General features: G+C 35.6%; 2 protein-coding genes across 2 annotated transcripts; one reads left to right on the forward strand and one right to left on the reverse strand.

Annotated features, from left to right (window-relative positions):
- Positions 1-1,974: 1,974 nt before the first annotated feature.
- On the reverse strand, positions 1,975-3,517 carry LOC128866611 (eukaryotic translation initiation factor 5A). Its single transcript, XM_054107479.1, has 4 exons — positions 3,412-3,517; positions 2,627-2,874; positions 2,364-2,565; positions 1,975-2,290 (listed from the first exon to the last, which is right to left on the reverse strand). The coding sequence occupies exons 2-4, from the start codon at positions 2,833-2,835 to the stop codon at positions 2,219-2,221; spliced, it is 483 nt and encodes a 160-aa protein (XP_053963454.1). The 5' UTR covers positions 2,836-2,874; positions 3,412-3,517; the 3' UTR covers positions 1,975-2,218.
- Positions 3,518-6,098: 2,581 nt separating this feature from the next.
- On the forward strand, positions 6,099-6,978 carry LOC128866018 (60S ribosomal protein L12). The gene is made up of 5 exons (XM_054106474.1): positions 6,099-6,142; positions 6,206-6,268; positions 6,324-6,397; positions 6,452-6,632; positions 6,687-6,978. The coding sequence occupies exons 2-5, from the start codon at positions 6,232-6,234 to the stop codon at positions 6,890-6,892; spliced, it is 498 nt and encodes a 165-aa protein (XP_053962449.1). The 5' UTR covers positions 6,099-6,142; positions 6,206-6,231; the 3' UTR covers positions 6,893-6,978.
- The last annotated feature ends 11,398 nt before the right edge of the window (positions 6,979-18,376 follow it).

Consider the following 18,376-nt stretch of genomic DNA (forward strand, 5'->3'; position numbering starts at 1 on the left):
TATTGACATAGCAAACAAATTTTATTGGGTTTCAATATTTATTTTCGGTAGCAGAGATACTAGGCCTCTCACAATTATACTGTTGAGTCCGGTGCGGCAATGCATTTGATTAACGTGACGTGTAAAACATCCCGTGGTGCCACAGTGAAAGTATTGTCGCAGTCGTAGATGGTGGTTGCGACCATAACTTCGAGATGGAGACGCAGATTCGTTTTTTAGAACAACTTGGTTAAACTTAGCCTTTTTTCTACTTTCAAACTTTTGCCGAAAAGTTAAGAGTATATTTGAATTGACTCAGTTAGAATTCCATTTATTTTCTGATTTCAATTTGATGCAATAAAAAACACCTTCGATAAAAATTTTCGCAATACGAAATCATTCTTCTTTAAAAAGTTGTAATTTTTGCCAGTTTTTGGGCATTTCGGCATGGCGAATGCAAGGATGATACAATACATGGTAGCACATTCCGGATTCGCTGTACCGTCGGAGCCCAAGGAAGATTTAGTATCTTAGGTGGCGCCATTAAAAACAGTTATTTCATTTTTTGCGATTTTGACAAGTCTGACGTCAGCTCCTTTCGCAATACAAAACCAACGTATTGTATTGTAAAGAGAGCGGACGTCATACTTGTCGAGATCGCGGAAAATAAAGTAACTGTTTTGGAAAGGCGCCACCAATACCATTCAATTCGCATTGGAAGGTAATGGTATATCAAGAATAAGAATGATAGAATACACGAGTGCGCCTTCCGAATTCGCCATGTCGTAAGAGCACATGAATAAACAAGCAAAAGGAATGGGAATTACTTGTTTGTGAAGAAGAAGAGATGGTGAAAACACTGGACACAACCGCACACAAAAAATTGTACACACACACACTTTTTGTCATGGCGTCTTCCGCATAAAAACGGAGTCTTTATATTAATTTGTGCTCTCTCAATTTAACACACGACATTCTGTTTTCATTAGTTTGATTAATTTAAATCTCACAAATTACAATACTACCAAGCCATTAAAAATACACGTAAACGGATCCTAGTTGTTAGTGTTCCAAATCTTTGAAACTAATATGCAATATTTGTTAGTCGCGTTAATCAGTAATGATTAAGTGCCAACCTTTCGAATTTTCGCAGGGCGATTGCCTTTCGTCGTACACTATCAGAAATGAACCGAACAGATTTCTGCTCAAAACTGAACTAGGGAAATCAGGAACTTAAAGACCCTTTAAGTTAATTCATTCATTAAGTAAACACATTATATTTAACATATTATATCAAATTCAAACATTTTCATAATTTAAGATGACTTTCCGAATCATTTTTTTTTTTTGCTTAATATATTCATTTACAGTTTCATCTCTAAATTTTTATAAGGGAAACATATAACCAACAGAAACCAAAGTTGTCCAATTCTCGCCTTGAAAAAAAAAAAACGGATTATTACTATTTCAATTGTACGAGCCAACTCAAAAAACCATTTCCATTTATGTCATATTTTTTGAAGTTTGCTGAAATAGTTGCATTAATTGACATATACAACTGGGCTGGGCCGTTCGAATGCGCCAAATGAATATCACGACGGGCCTTCTTAATTAACGTGTAGTAATGCGTCCACATTATTTCTTTTGACTGAATTCATTGAACTGCGTTTTTAATACCATATACTACTTTCCTTGAATAAGAACTATTAAGATGCTAATAAGCTTGCATATATGTATGTATTTATCAATAAGAGAATATTTGAAATTCAAGTAACAAAGCACAAGCTAGCATCCTTATAGTGATTTATTTTCTTTTGCTTGGCTAGTTCCAGAAAAGATATTTGTTAAGGTCGGAAGAAAGCAAGTAAAAACACCGCTAATTTTTTAATCACTTGATGAATATCGAACTAGCCTTGAATATTGCCTTTCTCATAACGCGTTAATACAATATACCTATGCACTATTTCTTGATAACTAGTATTAAATAAAAAAAGATTATTAATGTAAAAAAAAATTTATTGGCGAAAATCTGTTTTTGTTCTCAACTCTTTATCCTATACGCTTCAAATTTCTGTTTCTATTACTTAACATTTTTTTCTGAAGTAATTGCAGTCAAATGAGTTGATTTAACTTATCCATAATAGTGTAGTTACACTACTACAGTATTAGTTTTAATTTACTTTTAACGTAAATTCAACAGAAATCTGCAGGTAGATAAAGTCAGACGTAATAGGGATGTTTACTTGTCCAGAGCGGTATTGGTTTTGAGAGCGATTACACATTCTTCACCACATGATTTAAGGACTGTACACTGCAAAGATTAAACAATGTGTTAAAATTATTTCCTCAACATTATATTTGCTGTAATATAATTTATTACTTACTAGAAGATCCTTTCCGTTGTCGAAGTCAGATCTTAGGGAGTTTCCAAGGTCGCCCTCTGGTACTTTTAAATCCTCACGAATTTCACCGTTATCTGACATCAAAGTGAGAAAACCGTCATCGCTTATATCAGTCAACTGATAATCCTCTCGTTTTACGTGTGGTACATCCATGTTATGGGTCGAGGGGCAGATATCTTCATATCTGTTTTTAAAAAGAATTTATTTATAAAATTCGTCGATTTATACAATTCTGTTTAACTTACTTTTTATTTGTAAATATATCGATGCCTACCATATGAACTTTAGCATGACCATGTTTTCCAGTTTTTGAGGTAGACATCTCAACTATCTTGCACGGCCGTCCTTTTAGCATAACAAATCCATTTTTGCGTAAAGCTGAGCATTGCATCGGATATGTTTGAGATGCCCCAGAGTCGCCAGTCTCAAAATGATGATCATCCATTTCGGCCATTTTTCCCAGATATTAGACTACCGCGTCCCAAAAAAATATCTAAAAATTATAAATTCAGAGTAAAATCCATCCTCGTAAATTAAGCTATTTCTGATCACAATCCAAATTTAATGCAGATAGATAAATACGCTCATTATTCATGTTTACATTTTGACTTAGCCACGCCGAATTGAAAAATGTATTTGTAGACATTTTACTGTGTACATACATATCTACATACTTAACCAATAATTCAAAATTATAGAACTGAGAAATGTATAGCGTCGTATTTTACTAATAGTACCGAAAAATAGTAATACTAGTCTACTATTAAAATTTCTGAGATTTCGTTTTATCATTAGGCTTTTAAATAGCACGTTCATTGACGTCAAGCACTACTAATATAGTTCATGAAAAAGCCTGGCGTTCAACTTTAATACCACAAATAAATTTTTTCATTTTATGCTGCAACCAACTATGAAATTCACAAATTTAAGATTCATTTCGCGTTAAACTTGTTCGAGTATTGCTGATCCGTATTATCCATCAAATTATATATAAAATATCACAATTTGCGAAGAAGAATCCGATACTCACATGTGATTTAAATGATAGCCTTAAGCAAAGAGAAGAAATGGCACAACCCTGCTCTTGTCCACGAAACACTTGAATGAGTAATCAAGATAGTGTATCCGGTCAATACATTGTGTAAAAATGGCGCAAACAATGCTTCGAAAGCCATCAAGCAAATTAGTCAAGCGGCTGATGTAACACTCATTCAAATTTCACGTGCTTTTAACTTACCTGTAAATTTGTATTTGGGATCTGCCGCAATATCCCATAATTTTCTCTGAATAGAAATCATTTTATATCACTTCTATTCGAATTTAATGAGATTGTATCAGTTGCTCTACATTTTTCACATCTTATCCTTATTTTAAAGATATAAGTCTCGTTTTGTGATAAAGTGCATTTTAGGTTGACTATAAGTACATTCACATATGCAGTAATTAGCAATAAAACCACAAAATTAGTCGACATATGGTAGATTACCCCCAAAATTGACAATCGGCTGTCAATACTTGAAAGGTTTTTCTTCTTAGAAATCGCTTTGGTGGTATATTTTGGACTTTATCGTTTGATTAATTATTATTCACGATATGAAGAATATACAAGGAGAAGGAATAGCTAATTAAATAATTAAATTGAATGACGTTTACTGAGGTTTCAAAAAATGGCAGCACTACGCTGCCACTATAATATAATAAGTAATAACTGCACAAAGCGTTTATAGAAATATGCTTTTTTCTGTTACATGAATGCATAATTAATAATACTTAATAAAAATTTTATTAGAATTATGCATAAAAACCTGTTTTCTTTGTCGGCGTCCTCTTTATTTAGTTTTTACTTTGACGTTTCTCTTTATATACATATACTAGCAAACCCGGCCCGCTTCGCTGGGCACACTAAAATAGAATAGATATGGTTTAGAACAGAAAATATATGGTTTTCATATTATTTATTTCTTTATTCAAGCGCTTTGGCATAAACAATAGTTTTTGTTTTTCTATTTCGTATTAAAGCACTTAGCAACAGCTATCATTTGATACCCATATTGTACATCACACGACCAAAGGTTACCCGGGTCCACGTTTTGACCTATATCTCGAGACCCCAGTCACGGAGCGGCATGAAAAATACTCTGTACTAAAGCATTCATCAACAGCTTTAATTTGATATCGATATTGTACAAACACATTCTAGGCTCCACGTTTTGGTCTCTATCTCTAGACCCTAGTCACGGAGCGGCATGAAAAATACTCTGAACTAAAGCATTCACCCACAGCTTCCATTTGATATCCATTATGTACATACACATCCGAAGGTTACCTGGGTCCACGTTTTGACCTATATCTCGAGCCCTATCCACCAATAGGCATCCAAACTATACGTAAACCATCTTCAATACCTACTTAACAATGTGTGTAAGTTTGGTTTAATTCGCTGCAAAGACACGGCCGGTTAGCGAACACACACAAAAAGTTGACTTTATTTTATATATAAGATAAGTCCCTGTAGGTCCCTACATTTGTAGAACAACACCAAGACGCACACCACAAATAGGAGGAGGAGCTCGGCCAAGCACCCAAAATAGGTGCAGACTTGATGTTGTTCCACAAATGGAGGGATCTACAGTTTCAAGCCGACTCCGAACGGCAGATACTTTTTATGAGGGCTTTTTCGTGGCAGAAGTACATTCGGAGGTTTGCCATTGCCTGCCGAATGGTGACCACTAGTAGAAACTTTTTCTTCATTTTAGTGTTTCACCGAGATTCGAACCTACGTTCTCTCTGTGAATTCCGAATGTTAGTCACGCACCACTCATTCGGCTACGACGGCCATCGCTTGCCTTTATATCCGTAAAAATAATTATCTATAACACAGAAAACACAGGATTGTATGTAAAAAAGTATGGTAATAATCTAGGTTTATTTTATAATCTCAGATTTCGTGACAGAAATTTTTTATGGATAATTCGCTTTTTAATTACGGATTGGGAGTTAAGCATGAAAAAGTAGATAATCTATTAATATGTGAACGTATTATATGACAGAGAGGCAGCCGGAGTAGCCGAATGTGCTAATGCGTGATTACCATTCGGAAGTATCCGGGCATTAAACAACAAATGATATAAACGGTTTTTTGTACTAGCGGATCCCCTTCGGCAGTTCAATAAAATACTATTGAATAAAAATACTATCTGTCATCCGAAGGTGGCATAAAGCGGTAGGCGATTTCATTTGTGGAAAGGCGTCAACACGCACAACAAAAATAGGAGGAGGGGCTCGGTTAAACTCACATTAAATGGGTATAAGCGAAAATTATATATATTGTATATAGCCGAGTTAAAGAGGCGTTTATTATTGAATACAGTTTTAGTCGTTGAAACCTTTTTTTAGTTCCATTCTGTGAAAACAGTATACCTATATTTCTAATTCACCAATTTCTAGAGTGATGAAGGAATATAATAAGTGAAATTCCCTAAACTCTTTTGACATAAACTAATTTAATCTAAAAATAACTTGTATTTGTTAGAAAATACAATTGTTTAAATAAAAAAGATTATAATTAATTTAAAAAACAAATTATTGATCGTGTAGAGTTTGCCTATAAGTTATATAAAAAACATTTCAAAGAGTGAAAGCACCATTTTTGAGATTGGCTTGTGCTTGATGGGTGTTGTGCTTGAAGCGGATTTTGTAATTGCAACCGTGCCGGCCAAAACCCAACTGCCGTCCTTTTACCTCAAGCCTTGTCGTTGGGTGTATGTGTCTTTTGGATGTTAAATATTTATCTGTTTTTATATACTAAATCCTTTCATTTTCAGATTGCTTTGTGTGTACAAAACCAACAATGCCGCCAAAATTCGATCCTACGGAGATTAAATTAGGTAAATTTTTCAATTCAGTGAAGATTCGAAGAAGTTACTGTATCACTTGTTTTAGTTTATTTGCGATGCGTCGGTGGAGAGGTTGGAGCTACATCTTCCCTGGCTCCTAAAATTGGTCCACTGGGTTTGGTATGTTGTGGCCGATTATTAATGTCTTGATGTGAACTAGACTTTTTATTTCAGTCGCCGAAAAAAGTTGGAGACGATATTGCTAAAGCCACTGGAGACTGGAAAGGTCTTAAAATTACAGTTTGTTTGACCATTCAAAACCGTCAGGCTGCTATTTCAGTGGTTCCATCAGCCGCTTCACTAATTATTAAGGCCCTTAAAGAACCTCCGCGTGACAGGAAGAAGCAGAAAAACAGTAAAATGTGTGTAATTTTTCGAAGAGCGTTTTATTTACTATATTTTTTCACAGTTAAGCACAGTGGCAACGTTACATTTGACGACATCCTTTCAATAGCAAGAACAATGAGACCTAGGTCAATGGCTCGCAATATAGAAGGCACTTGTAAAGAAATTTTGGGAACGGCGCAAAGTGTTGGTTGCACCGTTGACGGAAGGCCGCCTCATGACATTATCGATGACATTAACAGTGGTTCTGTAGAAATTCCTTCCGAATAGAAAAAGTGTCTAAGCTACTTTCCAAATTAAATTTGTTACCACTAACATAATATGAGTTACAAATAGAAAACAATTTAAAACCGGAATTATATGCGATTAATTACTAAAAAAAGTTATAAAACGGATACTTGTCCCAACTTTCTGAATGTTGTATTTGAGGTGGATTCGGAAAAATTGCAACTTTGTTTTTTGATTAAATCAATATTTTCACTAAATTTAGGAATTAAAGATTTTGATTTAACTCTTAATTACGATCTATGTTTGAAATTAATCATATTCCAAATTAATTTTTTGTCAAAATCAGTTATTTCAGAAAAATTTTAAATTTTGAAAGGATATTTAATTGTTTCTTGCATTCTTAATTCTGCGTGTTCATCTTAAAAGCAAGCACGGTTTATATTCGACCAAGGTTGTTTATCGGGGTGTATGAGTGTAATGACTCAACCCTTTTTCAGTGTTTTTGAAATCAAAAAGTTAAAATCTTCATATCCTGGTATTGAGAAAATTAAATTTTAAAACGAAAAAAGTAATTATTTGTGGGTAATTTAACTAATTTTTTATTTTCATGTCGTCGAATAACCTTATGTGAACTTGTTATTCCGCTTTGAGCCTGATCTTCTGTCAGATAATTTCTGAAACAATGAGAACATTAAACGATCTGTCAGTAAAACACTGACGATCTGATCATTACCCAGGCATCCGTTAGTAAACGTGTGTTTAACTAGTTAGAGTAACTGAGGGTATTGTGGTATAGGTGGGCAATGTGGTATACCAGCTTTATTCGAAAACTAAAGACGTGGAAATAACGGGACCAAGTTAGATATTTCGGCATTCTCTGAATCTTAAGAAAGCGGGATTTGATTTGTGTTTTACAAGGCATACAGTTGTAAAAAAATCGCGTGGTCGTGTGGTTGGCATTTTTTGTGCTCAGTGGAAAATTTCTGGCAAATTAAAATCCTGTGCTTTAAACTGCATTTATTCATCGGGAAGTAATAAGTGAGTTTAATACTAGTGAAGCATATAAGCAATATTTTTGTATATTTGGGCTATTGTGGTATAGGTAAAGGCGGCTAAAGTAGTATAGTGTACCATATTACCCTCTCGATCAAAAAAACGCCGAAGAAAGGTGACATACGAAAATGGAAAGCAGAGGATATGAAAAAACTATCCAAGCGGTTAGAAAAGGTGAAATGGGTATTCTCTTGGCTTCCAAGACTTTTAGTGTCCCCATACCACTCTGCAGAGTATGTCAAGAAGCGAGAAATCCATCGAGGAGCTGTTGACAACTGAACTTGGCCGGGCTCCGATTTTAACAGCGGAAATTGAAAATGACTTAGTTAAATATTTACTAGAAACGGAGTCAAGGTACTGGGGACTAACACGCGCAGACTTGCGGTCATTGTGTTATCAAATTGCCACAAGAAACAACATTCCCAATAAGTTCTACGTTATTAAAGAGTGCGCTGGCAAGGATTGATTAAAAGGTTTTTGTAATCGACACCGAAATGTTCTGAGTTTGTTGTTGATATATTTTTCAAATTGCTGGAAGAAGAACACGCAAAACATAACTTTCCGCCAACTCGTATCTGGAACGTTGACGAAACCGGAATATTTTTTATTTATTTATTTAAGTCTATGAATTACAATCCTTACAGACTATGATACAAAAGTTGCTTAGATTAAGCTACAAATATGTAGTATGTATTTAAAAACTATACTAGCTACTAACTAACTATAATATAGAATTCAAAAGATTTAAAAGTGCTGTTCTTGAAAGCGAGAAATCAAGAAGAACATCATTATGAACGGCATTTAATTCCCGTAAAGCACGAGTAATGGGAGCATTGCTGGCATACGTAGTTTTAAAGTTTCCCCCATAATAAGGGTAGAAGTTCCTAAGAGATCGCTGGGGAACATTAAATCGAATCCTTTCCAATAAGTAGGGACAATCAATTACTCCAGTAATAATATTATGAGTAAAAGACAGACACAGTATAGTCCTACGAATCTCTAAGGACTTGAGACTTATAAGCATGAGACGAGCAGAATATGATGGCATGGGATCAATAAAATTCAGGGACCGAAGGGCATATTTGAGAAATATTTTTTGCACACGTTCGATTCTATTAATAGCTTGCTGACTATAAGGTCTCCAAATAAAAGCAGCATATTCTAAGTGAGATCTAACAAAAGATGTATACAGTAACTTAATGGTATAGGGATCAGAGAACTTAGTGGCGTTCCGTCTGACGAAGCCCAACATCGAAAAAGATTTAGAAGTATATTAATATAATTTATATGGTTATTAAAAGAGAATTTGTTATCGAAGATGACGCCAAGGTCCTTAAACTCACTAACACACTGCAGGACACATGCCGAGATCCTGTACTTAGTGCACAAAATATTAGATGTTTTAGAGTACGATATTTGGAAGCACTTAGATAAGTTCAGCGAAAGTCGTGAATTCTGGCACCAGAAATAAAGCCTATTCATATCGGCTTGAAGTTTAATGGCATCCTCTTGCGTCTTGATCGCTGAGAAGATCTTAAGGTCATCAGCATAAAGCAAAAATTTAGCAAATGTGAAACAACTTTTGATGTCATTAATAAATAACACAAATAAAAGCGGTCCCAAGATACTTCCTTGCGGAACACCTGAGATGGCAGCAAAGGAAGTAGATGAAATACCATCGATTGTTACAACACAGCGTCTATTGCTCAAATAAGAGTTTATCCATTGCAGAAATGTAGAATGAAAGCCAATACTAGCTAATTTTTTAACTAAGATTCTATGAGAAACTTTGTCGAAGGCTTTCGAAAAGTCGGTGTAAATACAGTCGACCTGGAAGCCAGCGGAGAAAGAATCAATGCAGTATTCACTAAAAACGGCCAGATTAGATACTGTAGATCTGTTAGCAATAAACCCATGCTGATTAGGGCAAATTAAAGATTTAACGGCAAAACTCAGCTTTGCATAGACCGCATGCTCAAAAATTTTGGAGATAGTCGACAGCTTAGAAATAGGTCTATAATTTCTAACGTCATTTTTATTGCCACTCTTAAAGAAGGGCGTAATGAAAGAGAGTTTCCATGCGTCAATGAAACACCCCGACGATTGATCAGTAGTTCCTTCGCAGCAGGCACAAATAATCGCTCGGAAAGGAAAAAAACAGATTGGAACAATGACTTCAGCTCAGCGAGGATCGCTTGTTACAGTCATCACTTGCATGAGCGCAGGAGGTGGTTTCGTACCACCATTTTTCATCTTTCCACGAAAAAACCATAACCCTCTTCTAATGAAAGACGCTCCCCCTGGCTCAAACTCGGCGTGCCATTTGTCTTGATGGGTTTAGATTCCCATCTTCACGAAATGTTTCAGGCATTTTTAAGCGTAACGAAACCATCTCCGTCTGAACCTCTGCTTCTTATATTAGATGGGCATTATAGCCACACACGCAATATAGAAGTTATTGATCTAGCTCGCGAACACAATGTGACTATTCTTTCTTTGTCACCCCATTCAACACACAAACTTTAACCGTTGGATAAGTCTTTTATGGGACCTTTTAAGAAGTACTATAATGACGAAATAAGACGATTTATGCGTGAACAGGGCAGAGAAGTTACACATTTTGATATCGCAGGGTTCAAACTGGACAAATTGCAATAAATGGTTTTAAAGCCACGGGGATTTATCCGTTTGACAAACATATGTATTTTCACAGATGCAGATTTTATAGCTGGGAACTCATCATCATCAGGTACAATTCAGTTTTAAGTATAAAAAATCTTGCTAGATATATTGTCTTCTCAGAGGATCCAGTTGAAACTATAAATTCAACGACAGAAGAAACCCCAGGTGCATCAACCATCTAAATTGAGCCTGAAATTCATAAGTTTCGCAATAAAATCTATGGAAATTATAGGAACGCTATTTAATTTGTTTATAGAAGCAAGCACAAGCCGAGGACTCGTTACTCCCTGGGAAATATCTCCACCACCAAAGCTACGAGATCCTCAACCTAATCCGAAAGGCCGGAAAACAAAGGCAACTGTTTTAGCAACTTCGCCTTATAAGTGTAATTTGTTACAGAGCATTGAAAGCATTAAGGGGTTAGGTCACTCTAGGATTTTCAAAATATCGAAATTTTTTTTTTTTGCTTAAAAGATGCTTTAAACTCTTTAGAATATAAAACAAAAAGTCCTATGCGTGAAAAAAATGTTTATCTCTAATATTTCGTACTTTTGCGCGAGCGCCTCTGACGTCTCTGACACGACTATTTCAAATTTAAACCGTGTTTATCTCAAAACGTGATTTTTCAAAACTGCTCGCAGCATAACACAAACAATTGTATAAGGATCTTTAGAACATTATTCGGCACTGAAATACGTACGGATTTTTTTATTAATTAATTAGAAAAATTTTTGTAAACAATTAACGGTTCCATTTTAGATGAAAAATTCTACTTTTGACTTCAAACATCTGCAAAATACACAAATTTCAATATTTCTAAAATCCCGTACGTATTTCTACAGCTATACTCACGTCGATTGAGAAGAATTTTTTTAATTTGGTTTAGGTGGACATTTACGTCAGTTGTACTGCGTTCCGTGAAGTGCCTTTTTCGCAGGGCGCGTTCAGAGATTCACTCCAAAGGCGCCATTTTGTAATATTTTTCAATAAAAATATTTGTAATTACACTTAAATACATGCTTAATAATATACTTAAAAAGTTTTTTCCTAGCACCTTTCTTTCAATGTAAAAAAAATCCTTAAAAAACTGCTTTTTTTACAGTAGCTAGAGTGGCGTAACCCCTTAACAGAAAACGCAATTCTCCGGTTAATCCATCCCCAAACCCCTCTAATAAAAAAAATATTTCTACCAAATCGCTTGTTGACTCCATTCAAGTGACAGTGAAGAGGAGTTTCCAGATGTTCCACCAACAAAAGAATCCTCTTGCAACTACTGTGGCAAAATTTATGGGGAGGATATAATAATGAAGCCTTGGACCTCTTGTCTGCAATGCGAACAAATTTGGGCCCACTAAAAGTGTATTCCCAATCGAAGTGCTATTTTTCTTTGCGATTCTTGTAAGTAATACTCTTACAAGTGTTATGAATTTTATTGTTGCGTTTTTTGTCAATTGAAGTTTAAAATATTTTTGTTCAATAATTCAGTTCATAATTCTTTTTTAAATGGTTCGCAATAAAATTTTAGTTATCAATCAAAAGTAACTGACTTATTATTAAAGGCATCATATGCGGGTAATGTGGTATACTATACCACATACCACATTACCAGAATAAGGTATCCCACATTACCCGCCAATTTCTTCAAGGGCTTGTTTCCGTCTTTTGCAGTACTTTCTTAAATACTTCTGAAACTCGCGGCTCTAATGCTTTTGAAGCTAGGTTTCTTTGAACTTAATAACGGTAGCATATTATTGATAAATTTTCATTCAAATCAAATAAAATTTAACGATTTTATAGACGAAAATAAAATGGGTATACCACAATACCCGCAGTTACTTTACCTTGTCCTGATTTGGATGTTATTTTGCAGATTATGTATATGTTTTCCTGTCTTGCTATACGTACATATGAAGCTCGTACTCACTACCCTACTGCCTTTCACTTTATAATAATATATTCCGTTGCTATTGTAAATGGTTTTCAGGCTACTCGCTGGTTTTTACAAACCGCTATGCTGGTTACTATGCCCATCTCAACTAGTAACTTCGTTTTAAAATTATTTTGTTAACAATTAGCAAAAAAATCATTTTAGTATAATTTATTTGTTAATAAATAAATGAATAAAAAAAGTTTTTTTTTAATTATTTAGTATTTACTTTTTCGCCCCTAGCGTAGATCTATCACTCAAAAAATTTGGGAGAGCTCCGCTCTTAATATTAAAAATATACTCCCTTTTGGGGAAAAAATTATGACATTTAATTATTTTAAATTATTCAGTATTGATGAGATCTTACTGTCGTATCGTGCGTTAAGAATATGCCTTATATCTCTAATTGCATTTTTCGTAGTTTTTCGATTTATTCGTCAGATATTATAAACCTGATAGTAGGATTGTCAACTAATAGTTAGACGAAGACGAACTACGTCGCACTGACAGGGTTTAGTTAGCTGCTACAACAACAACAATTATAAACCAATATTTTACATCTCCTACTTACATAAATACTTAAATGTTCTATTCATAAATCCCAGTTTTTCTTTTTATATATAAATCTGCAATATTAAAAACTGTACATCAGATTGGTAGATCACTGGCACCATTATAAATATATGTTGTTGGAGGAGAGTGGCGTCTCCAATGTAATTTAATTAATAATTTCAACTGGTTGGATTGCAGGTTCTGAAAATGTGCTGTCGGTGTAGTTTAATTTTTCATTCTGATAACTTTGCTCTGTGAGCGTTTAAATACAATATATTGTTCATAACTGGATAGTATTATGTTTGGAGTTGTGGACTTGTTTGTGTATTCTGAATAGTAGGTTGAAAATTTTAAATCACGTATTCAACTTTATATTTTTTTCGATGATAACATTATAATCCTGTTGACATTAGTTTAAAATATGTGCTTTTTAACCCTCCGATTCTGGCTAAAACACTTTAAGATTCTCAGCTCTGATAAATCTGCTGCCTGCCCGGATCATCAACTTTAGCATTGCTCATGCTGGTTTTGAGAACTTGCTGCGCTCTTTTGCTTATCATAGCACATAAATACACCTCATGACATTATCGACACATGCTGCATCCATGAATACGTATGCGTTTATGGAACTCCACACACGTTGTGCTCAGCAGATCCCTTCATCGGAATTGTAAGAATATTAATATTTCAAAAATATTAGAACGTTAACATTAATTATACAATTAACACAATTGACAGTGAAAGTCGTGATATTCATCAAATGTATTTAACTTAACGCGTTCGGTTTTTTCTCATCGTCAAATTTAATTTTTGATGAGACTAATACCAATGCTTTTTCCGGAACTTGTTTTCTGACCCACGTATTCCCTGGAAATTCAACATATTTATATATTTATTTTGTGCACTTGTAGAACAACATTCATAACGGCCCAATCTAATAGGCGATAATTGGTTATGCTTTGCAGCTATTTAAAATACTCCATATGTACATAGAATATAATGGCCCTTTTGTTGTTTAGCTTTTTGCTCGCTGAATAAAAGAATAGGTAAATGATTAATATCCAAGTTAAATGAAAAATTTCAATATATACCTTAATAGAAATCGCTGAAAAACTCTTGGAATGCTATAAGATATAAAAAGAAGTATCTTATATATAACTGGCGCTACACCCTTTTGGGAATTTGGCCGAACTTCTATTTGGCCGAAGGACTTCTATTTGTGACATGCGTCCTGATGTGTCCGACAAATGGAGGGACCTACAGTTTTAAGACGACTCCGAACGCCAGATAATTTTTACGAGAACCATTTTTTGTGGCAGAAATACACTCGGAGGTTTGCCATTGCCTGCCGAGGGGCGACCGCTATTAGAAAAAACTTTTTCTATCATTTGATGTTTCACGCGCGGAGACTTGAGTGGTAGTCACGCACCAACCAATCGGCTATGAAGACTCAACTACCTTACAAAAACAAATCGTTATCTTCTCTCATTTTTATGGGAAATTTATAGAGTTTAGCTACCAATCTAAAACGAAGAGTAAATAAAGAGAATAACCCGAAAAATTTAAATTTTAATAATGGGACCAAAAAATTATTATGCCAAGGAGGTCGCTGAATACTTCAAGAATTATGGAAGAGACCAAATTTTCACTTGAGGAACTATTCCACCGCCATGCGGAGCATTTGCAGCTATTGAAGCAAATGCATATTCTAACAATTGCTGCCATTTGGTGGCATTTTTTATTGCTGGAAAATGGAAGGAATAAATTAATACAAACTTCGCTGTGAAATAAGGTAAAATCTTTGCTTTAACTCCCTTTTCTGGTCTATCATTAGAGCAAATAGTAGTAGCAGCAAAGAACAAAATAAAAAAGGACAGCTGCGAAACAAGTGGGAATTAAGATTGCGAATTACATTCAAGGTAATTTGTGAATGATTTAGAGAGCGCAATACGCGCGTGTGAACATAGCATTATGTCCGCATTGCCCGCTTAGTGTAAAGTTGCCAAGATATCAAGGTAGTATATTGATATACCGCTATCTTACAAGACGAATTGCGTATCTACGGTGGCGCCATTAAAAACAGTTACTTTATTTTCCGCGATTTTGACAAGTTTGACGTCAGCTCAGTTCGCAATACAAACAAACGAAAAAAATAGACAAAAGTAGGGAAAATTCCCTGTTTGTGTAAGCTCAGTGAATGGCTTGGTAGTTTTGTTATTTGTGAGGTTTAATCTACTTAAACTAATGAAAACGAAGTGCCGTGTGTTAAATTGTGAAATCACAAATTTATATAAAGCATCCAAATGCAGGCGGCCGCCGTAGCCGAGTGGGCTGGTGCGTGCTCCTCCTTCCTTTTGCTTGTTTGTTCATGGGCTCTTACGACACGGCGAAATCGAAAGGCGCTATCGTTATTCTATCATTCTTGTGCTATCTAAGGTGATAACCGTAGAGAAGCGGATTTGATCTTTTTATTTGTCTTGACTTGGAGAATGGCAAAATGAAATGTTTATTTACATTTTAATTTGAAAATTGTGCATAATTATGCCGCCATATTTTTGTTTTTTGTTTGTTTTTGAAATTAGTTTTCAAATAACATGTACAAATGCGTTTTGGAACGTTAATGGACCATTTTTTGTATTCGAATGATCCCCACGATTTCGTTAGTCTGAACAGTAAGCAAAAGCAATGGAAACTACCAAACACCAGAAATTACACGCACATACTTTCTTGCCAAAACGTCATCGCAAACAACATGATTGCATTTGGAGGTATTGTTATAATTCGTGCTTTCACAATTTAACTCGCGTTTTCATTAGCTTGCTTAATTTAAATCTTCGAATTACAATATTAGCAAGCCATTCACTGAATATTTACAACCAGGTAATTTCTCTTCCTTTTTATACTATTATAACTCGTGACATCAGTTGATTGTCAAAATCGCGAAAAATAAAGTAGTGGTTTTTGGAAGAAGCAAAATTTATTATTCTTGTATCGTATTCACCTAAAGGCGCCTTGGCGTATTTTAAACGTTGTACAAAAGTAGGGGACTGGGCCCAGTTGTGACGCGGGTTTTGAAAAAAATTAAAATTTTTCGGAAAATGAAAAATTAAGAAGTTTAACATGTAAATATTAACCAAACGCAACTTTTTTCCAAAGAAAGTATATTTATTTGAGTTACGCAAAAAATTTTGGAAGAAATTTATTCAGGATACCTTTTTTTAGGCCGAAAAAAATGTGGCCCAGTTGTGACGCACCTCAAGAAATTCACTGAAAATGAGAAAATATGAAAGGAATGTCACACCAATTGTTGTGATTTAATGATTTATTTATTATAAAGGCCTTCAATGGCAAAAATAATGAAAAATACGAAAGAAAATGGCCTTCAATAGCAAAAATAATGAAAAATACAAAAGAAAATGGCCTTCAATGACCATAAACGACAACGATTTTTATTCATCATCGTCATCGAAATATTCCCCGTCGTCGTCCACGTCACTTTCGCAGTATTTGCAAGTGAAATAACTTGCCTGCATGTTGGCGCACTTCAAATGAACTGGACGCTTGCATACATTGCAATTGATCGAGTTGGCAGCGGTCAATTTCTGAGGCAAATGATGCAAAAATCTGTTTCTTCATCAGATGGTGGTGATGTTGGATTGACGCGCTTGGCCGCTCGTGATGGTGTTGCTCTCTTCGTTGTTGCCTTCTTTGGTGTTGGCTTCTTCGCCCCTTTGACTGCTGCCTTTTCCTTCAAAACAGCACGATTTTCAGGAGAGGTCAGTTCAGCACTTTGCATCGGCTTTCGTCCACGATTCGAAGGCTTTTTTGGAGCAGCGGTCTGAAGAGGACCAATCTCATCCAAAACCGATGAACTGCTGGTCACCAATGGCATTAGAGATAGGGACTGTGAGGTAGAGGTTTCGGATGATAGCACCTCTTTTTCGCGTCCTATATCCATGGTATTGTTCAAAACGATACGTCGCTGGTCATCTTCAGTGATTCCAGCATCAAAAGCAACTTGTTCCTCATTTTGTGCAACAGTTTGAACAAAATCGGCGTCTGTGAAGATGTCGGGATTGAATGGAGAAATGCCCGTTGCTGCGAAGACCGCCTTAATTATTTTTGGCGTTAAGCCAAATCCAATGTAGCGCACACAAGCCCAGCAATGTGTCGAATTTCCAAAACCTGTTGAAAAAAACACGAAAACTAGAACAACAATCATAACACAAATCATATTTTGTTTTCTTACCTTATTTGCATTGTTTTTTTGCCAACGGGAACATGTTGCTTTTAATAAGTCTTCACTGGTCCAAATACGGACATATCCAGTGGCTGTAGACGGTGGCTGCAGTGCGGCGGAAAAAACAAGATATGGACACCGTTTGCAGCTGCAATGTCGAGAGCTTCCACCGACATGTGCGAAACGTGGTTGTCCATCAACAGCAGCACCGGATGATCCTTTGATGGTTTCACGAACATGATGAAAAGACGAATGTATCAGACAAACTCCTCATTCGCAAATCCAGCAGTACCAGGAGAAACATTGTCCAAAAAAGTTGATCGCATGTTCTTTCTTGGAAATAAAAAGAACGGCGGAACTGAATTGCCATTCGCACCAACAGTGAGAGCCAGTGTCACCATGGTTCCTCGCTCGGCAGCTTCTAGTTTTCCCACACGCCGCACACCTTTCAAAGCGATGACTTTTCCAATTTTTGTTGACACAGTCGAGAAGCCCCTTTCAACCATATTATAGATGGAACAACTGTCAAAGTTGTGTACATCGATCAACCGAGACAAATTTGCGAAAAAATTGTCTACATTGGGTTTGCAGAAAGCTTTGACTCGGTTCATGGATGTTTGCTCCGGTGTTCTGAGCGTCAGTTCGCTATGCCGTTGCATGAAGAGTCTGTACCACTTACGATGCGCTTTACAATCGTTATCCCATTCAGGTGGGTACTGAGAGACAGCTTTCTTGCAAACTGGTACGCCAGCTCTTTCAATTCATTGATGCTCAAACCATAGTAGTGACTGACACACTTCAGGATGTATCCAACGAGATCTTTCTCTTGAGTGGGAGAGAAAACCATGTTTGATGGAGTTCTCGTACCAACACCATGAATGAATTCTAACAAATCCTCATCTTTCAATTTCGAAATATCTTCAAAATTATCTTTCGTTTTCTGTACGTATCGCGATAAGGTCCTGTCGTTTATACCATGCTCTCTCGTACTGAGGTGACATGGCTGAAAACGCAAAAAAAGCAAAACACGAATTAAATTGCAATTAAAACTCGTTTCGACAACTGTTTCATG

The sequence above is a fragment of the Anastrepha ludens genome, chromosome 6 (genome assembly GCF_028408465.1).
Source record: "Anastrepha ludens isolate Willacy chromosome 6, idAnaLude1.1, whole genome shotgun sequence".
Lineage (NCBI taxonomy): Eukaryota > Metazoa > Arthropoda > Insecta > Diptera > Tephritidae > Anastrepha > Anastrepha ludens.

Bases quoted from the DNA above. Each gene is read 5' to 3' on its own strand.
- LOC128866018 (XM_054106474.1), top strand. From the start codon at position 6,232: ATGCCGCCAAAATTCGATCCTACGGAGATTAAATTAG. The intron at 6,269-6,323 runs GTAAATTTTTCA...CACTTGTTTTAG, and splicing joins TCCTACGGAGATTAAATTAG to TTTATTTGCGATGCGTCGGT. The intron at 6,398-6,451 runs GTATGTTGTGGC...TTTTTATTTCAG, and splicing joins AAATTGGTCCACTGGGTTTG to TCGCCGAAAAAAGTTGGAGA.
- LOC128866611 (XM_054107479.1), bottom strand. From the start codon at position 2,835: ATGGCCGAAATGGATGATCATCATTTTGAGACTGGCGACTCTGGGGCA. The intron at 2,566-2,626 runs GTAAGTTAAACA...TTTTAAAAACAG, and splicing joins GATATATTTACAAATAAAAA to ATATGAAGATATCTGCCCCT. The intron at 2,291-2,363 runs GTAAGTAATAAA...TAATCTTTGCAG, and splicing joins ACAACGGAAAGGATCTTCTA to TGTACAGTCCTTAAATCATG.